The sequence below is a fragment of the Stegastes partitus genome, unplaced genomic scaffold (assembly GCF_000690725.1).
Source record: "Stegastes partitus isolate 25-593 unplaced genomic scaffold, Stegastes_partitus-1.0.2 Scaffold4, whole genome shotgun sequence".
NCBI classification, from domain to species: Eukaryota; Metazoa; Chordata; class Actinopteri; family Pomacentridae; genus Stegastes; species Stegastes partitus.
In genome coordinates this window covers 1,551,766-1,557,240 of record NW_007577735.1, presented here as the reverse complement: position 1 = coordinate 1,557,240, position 5,475 = coordinate 1,551,766, and the positions used below count along the sequence as shown (strand labels likewise).

At 39.6% G+C, this 5,475-nt stretch overlaps 1 protein-coding gene across 1 annotated transcript; it reads right to left on the bottom strand.

Annotated features, from left to right (window-relative positions):
• Nucleotides 1-1,943: 1,943 nt before the first annotated feature.
• Nucleotides 1,944-5,165, bottom strand: LOC103355059 (monocarboxylate transporter 2-like). The gene is made up of 4 exons (XM_008278711.1): nt 4,949-5,165; nt 4,641-4,784; nt 2,561-3,421; nt 1,944-2,463 (listed from the first exon to the last, which is right to left on the bottom strand). The coding sequence occupies exons 1-4, from the start codon at nt 5,163-5,165 to the stop codon at nt 2,246-2,248; spliced, it is 1,440 nt and encodes a 479-aa protein (XP_008276933.1). The 3' UTR covers nt 1,944-2,245.
• Between the last annotated feature and the right edge of the window lie 310 nt (nt 5,166-5,475).

The following is a 5,475-nucleotide window of genomic DNA, read 5'->3' as shown; positions in this document are numbered from 1 at the left end:
CTATTTTGCTGACACTAAGCCGGTTAGCAATGCTGTATTCCTCTTCATTAAGCACCAAGATGGCTGCCTTCTCGCCATCTCGCAGTTCTCTTCCTTTAGGCATTATTGAGTGTCAATATAGTTTGGATTATTTGTTGACATTGCAAATTCAGCTTGTGCACAAAATAATGGTGACTCAAAATTGCTTTCGGCCATCTATTGTGACTCTTTGACATTTTTACAGTTTTCATACATCATGCTTTTAAACATATTTTATTGTATGTATTGAATGACTACAAATTTAATCAAGATTATCAATTTTGAAGGACTGTTGTGTGGACTAAAATAACTGGTGGTTGTATACAGTTTAAAATGGTGTGTACACTCACAGGGGGCACGGCTCTACGAACATACATTTGATACTTTAGGTCCATTGTGCTGATAATGGTTGTGTACATTTACTTAGATCAGATCTTTGCTCCTCATGTGCACATAATTTTATGCAAAACAGCTTTAAGGTAAAAACTGAGCTTGGTTATGTAACTTACAGTCAAATAATGCAACCATTATATAAATCACTGGATCAAAGCAAAGCACTGGTGCTGGGTAAAGTCAACCCAGCTTTTCTTTGTTGCCAAATGGATCTAAATGACATCAATCTTGACCCAGTGATGTTTACCTGATTGAAGTTTAACTAGAAATCAAAGAGAAGACCACCTACCCATAAGAAAGGAACTTGCACTGTTTATCTGATTTTCAGATAATGCTATCCAAGGTTACAAATAAATGTATTGATCTGCTCACATAAGCAATTTTCATCTATCTCAAGAGGGAATCAATATGCACCTTGCAGGGACATGATAAGGATGGATCATTTAAGCATACCTCCGTAATGATGGCATTGTTCTCTTTTTGAATGGCTCGTCCATGTATCTTGTGCATTGCATGTGCTTGAGGATAAGGACTGTAATCATGCAGTGTGTGTGTGTATGTGTGTGTGTGTATGTGAGTTCAGAAAGGTTGACCTGTGGTGAAATGATGTGACCTGACTTGGGATCAAAAATTTTATGTGCTGTCAAGTATTTTCTCTTTGACGTGGAGGATGAGTCAGAATCTTAGGCCTTCCATTTTTAGCCTCTTTATTGTCCACATAATGGCAATGTGCTGAATGTATTAGCTGCCCATTAAAGCTACACAACCCATTAAACTGCATTTTCAAATACTAACATATCTGCAGGTCTGGCCTGCAGCTATAAAGGTGTTATATGTGCAATGTTTTCGATTTATTTTTTTTTTATGACAGTGAGCAGGGTAAAGCATTTCAGCCCCACACATACAAGTGAAATCTTATTATTAAATTCACATAGGGTTCCCATTACTTATTTAAAAGTCAGTTCTGTAACATTTTCATCACTTTCTACTGCATTTTTATGATTTTACTAAAGTGGTGTTGCAGTGGAACAACTTTTACAGATCCTAGTGACACTGAAAATGTATTTAACTGTAGGCGAGAACATGAAGAATGATTTTTTTCTCTCTCTCTCTCTCTAACAGTGAGATTTAAATTTATGGGCGGAATGGGCAGAGAGAGGGGAACTCTGCAGTTTTTAAAGCAGACATATCATTTTATATATATATTTTTAAATTACTGCACCTTTGGGGACCCATTCAAAATATCCAGCTTCCCATGGGGAGGTCATTTCCCAAATTATGGAAAGCAAAGCTTTAAAGAACTAAACCACCAATGAGGATACCTGCTGTTTAATTGCAGTTTAATGAAAGAGCTACTGTCTGGCGCACTTTGAGTTGTCACACGATAGGGTTCTGTGCCATCTAGTGGTAAGAAGATGATAATAAACAGTGGTATGGCTCTGTGTTGTGGGGTTTTGACTCATTATTTTATATCAGCCCCCCTGGAATATTATTCTTTTTTATTCTACCACTAAAGAAACAAAAGGAGCCATAATAATTCATAGAGTCATTACGATAATTGCACTGGAAGGAACAGAGGCACTTCTGGATGATTTATGAACAAGGGCCATTAGAGTTCCAGTGGTCATATAATGTGATAATAATAACATACATAAAATAGCTATTAACAAAATAACAAGTGTAGATCTATGGATAAGTAGAGGTCCAAAGAGTCCAACAAATTCAAAATACAAAATCTTGCAATCTATAATAACCTATATACTGCACGGCAAGCCCATGCAAAGTCATTTTTCTACACCCACTAGAATAAAATCCTTGCCAGTAGCATCATCCATCAGTTTTCATCTACTGTTTTAACATCCTCGTTCATTTTAAGTTCTACTGCCTCTTCAGAAGTCCTCATCTCCACAGTCACACTCCGTCTCTGCTCCTCATCCAGTTTCTTGTAGTTGTAGTAATGCATGATGAAGAAAAATATACCAGGCGCCAGCATAAACACACCACAGGCATAGTACATGTATTTGTAGTCCCCGAAAATATCAACCAGCGCTCCTGAAAGAGAAGATGCACACTCCATTTTAGAAATTCTTATGTTTTGTTTTATCTGTATAAACTGAAATATAGATCTTAGCCCACAAAATTCACAAACCTGACAGCGGAGGTCCCAGAAGCACCGGTCCACACTCAATAATGGTGACAAGTCCGACTGCACTGGAGAAGCGATGAGCTCCAACAAGGTCCATCAGAACTTCAAAAAGCAGTGCAGAAAGCATCCCAAAGGCCAAACCAAAGAAGACAGCATAGACTACTAGGCCCAAATATCCAGACGCCAGCGGACACAGAAGGTGACACACACCATTGTAAGAAACAGCAAAACTGAAAAAATATTGTATTCTTGGCCTGACCCACTTTGTGTTGCCAATGAAGCCAGTTGCTGGTCTGATAAACATGTCCACTAGAGCAAAAATAGAGAGCAGGAAAGCTGCTGAATATTCATCAATCCCTAGATGTTTGGCATACGGAGCAAGAAACACCACGGGCGCAAAAAAGCCAAAGAACATGACCACATTACCTGCGAGATAAATGAGGAAGCCGCGGTGTTTGAAAAGCGATAAGTCTATTAGTTTGTGCGCGTTGCTCTGACCCTTTCTCTCACTTTGACTTTCTTCAGTCAGAAGGTTTGCCGACCGTGTGCTGGTGTCCACAGCAGCGGCTTCCTCAGCGGCTCCATTACACTTTGGTGATTCATTGCGTGGCTTGGCGTTGGCACGTTTGTTGACTGGTCTCATCAGAGCACCAGCTACACAGCAGTTCAAAACAATGGATCCCAGGATGAGGAAGCTTCCTCTCCAGCCGAAAGAATCGAACAGAAACTGATTGAGAGGAGCCAGAGTGCACAGAACCACTGGACTTCCAGTCATAGCAAGTCCATTCGCCAGTGGCCTCTTAACCTGGAAGTAGGTGCCGATGATCGTCAGTGCCGGCTGCAGGTTGAAGGCAAGGCCAAAACCTGTTGACATGATAAAATCACTCATCATAATGAACTGATTTCCCTTGTATTATATGTATATATGATAAAGTGACAGTTGATAATCTGTGAAGCTGCAGTGTTGTTAGAAATTGTGTCAAAAAATGATTTGGAAACACTGAAATTATTAAAATAAACAAATCAAGACATTGTTGAAGAACAAATGCATGCAATTTTCTCTGTCCTTTCTAAGTTAAAGGGGTTTCCTTCTTTGTCTTAACACTTGGGATAGTAAACAGATTTTTACATTTTTTTTTGGACATCCAAACAACGGATGAGGTCAGAAAATAACCTGCAAAATAACCAACTATTCTGACATTATCATTATTTTTATGTACAAGCTGGTGCAATATTTTACATATTTAAATTTAAACAAATGCACCCAGCTTTTTTTTTTCATCGACAGTTCGTTGCTGTAGCCAATGCATCTCTACTAGATTAGAGATTAAGTTTAAAGTCTGAGATTTTGTTTGCTTGCTGTTAGTAAAATGGTCATGTGGTCGCGGCACACATGCGTGCACGTGGGGACACTTTCAAAAACAAGTCCTAATAGCATTGTCTGAACAAGGCATTACAATAAGGTCATTCCACTGAAGTTTAAACAAATATTAACACACTGTACTGAATGACCAGGATTAAACTTACGCACGGACACAAACAATCCGGTTGGACTGGCCTGACCCTGATATATGGCTGCCCTGGCGTATCGATGCCTTCTTTCTTGTCTTGTTTCGTCATGTAACTTTGTTTTTTGTTAAAATATTTCGATTATTTTTTGTGCTGTATAAACCCTTGATTACACTTACTGCTATCTGACTTATAACGCTGCTTCTTATTCATCTTGTTACACTTAATACATACAACACTTTTTAATCTATATGTTGCTCTTTATGGTTATGCACTAAAACACCAAGTCAAATTCCTTGTATGTGAAAACCCACTTGGCAGTAAATCCTCTCTGATCTGATAGTAACAAAAACAGCCTATGAATGAGAGTTACGACATGATCGCTGCATCCTCCCAGGGTCAACCGGTCACAACTAGTTAACATTAAGCAAACATTACAAGGTGCAGCAGCAGCCTTACCAGAAACACATGTGCAGTTTATGAAAATGAATAACTTGCAGAGATAGTTTTACTGGCTGTTTGACAAGAGAAAACATAACTAATTCTTTTTTTAAAAAAGGAAAACATAATTTACCTCCAATCACTCCAACACAAAGATACAGGTGTATGATACTGGTGCCAAAAGAAGCAAGCACCATGGCACTGCAAACCATGAGCCCGCCAACCAGAACCACAGGTCTGCTGCCATAGCGGTTCACAAGTATGCTGCTGATAGGACCTGCACACCACAGAGAAAAAGCTCACTTTTTTGGACCCTAAAAAAAGATGATAGAATTACTTTGCTCACTGAAACTAGTTATAGAATATGCTGACTGGAAATGTGCCAATTTTGCCAAAATGGCTTTGTCAATTTTTTTTTGAACAAGTATGACGGCCACTGACCTCCTGCATACATGGAAGCAAGCATGACTGAGGACACCCAGGCAATCTCACTGTAGGAAACTGAGAAATATTCCTGAATCTCCTTGAAATAGATGGTGAGGGACTTGGGAAAGGCATAGGAGAATCCTATGGAGATGAAAGCGCTGAAGACGATAGCCCAGCCCCAGCCTCCATCTGGTGGAGTGTAGCCTAGATTGGTGACTTCTGCAGGGGGCATGTTCAATACACCAACTGGGAACAGGTAAAAGAAACAAACAGAGAATAAACAGTGGCAGAATTTCAATGAAATAGTAGCATAGTAATATGCAGAGTGTATATCACAAGACCTCACCTCTGCACAATCCTGGAAGCCGTATTAGCCTGAATGTGAGCCCCGTCGCTCTGCCAGACTGACGTCTCCCTCAGAAATACCAAGGCCTTTGATCTCATCACGTGTGCTTGCACAAGTGACCGTACGCGACAAAGCAACAACCCAACCACAGACGATGATCTCAAAAAATGTCTCAGTGAGTTTTAAAAAAAAGTAA

Excerpts from the sequence above, each read along its gene's own strand:
- LOC103355059 (XM_008278711.1), bottom strand. The coding sequence starts at position 5,165 with ATGCCCCCTGCAGAAGTCACCAATCTAGGCTACACTCCACCAGATGGA. Across the intron at positions 4,785-4,948 it reads TGCTTCCATGTATGCAGGAG|GTCCTATCAGCAGCATACTT; the intron begins GTCAGTGGCCGT and ends TGTGGTGTGCAG. Across the intron at positions 3,422-4,640 it reads TTGTGTTGGAGTGATTGGAG|GTTTTGGCCTTGCCTTCAAC; the intron begins GTAAATTATGTT and ends TCATGTCAACAG.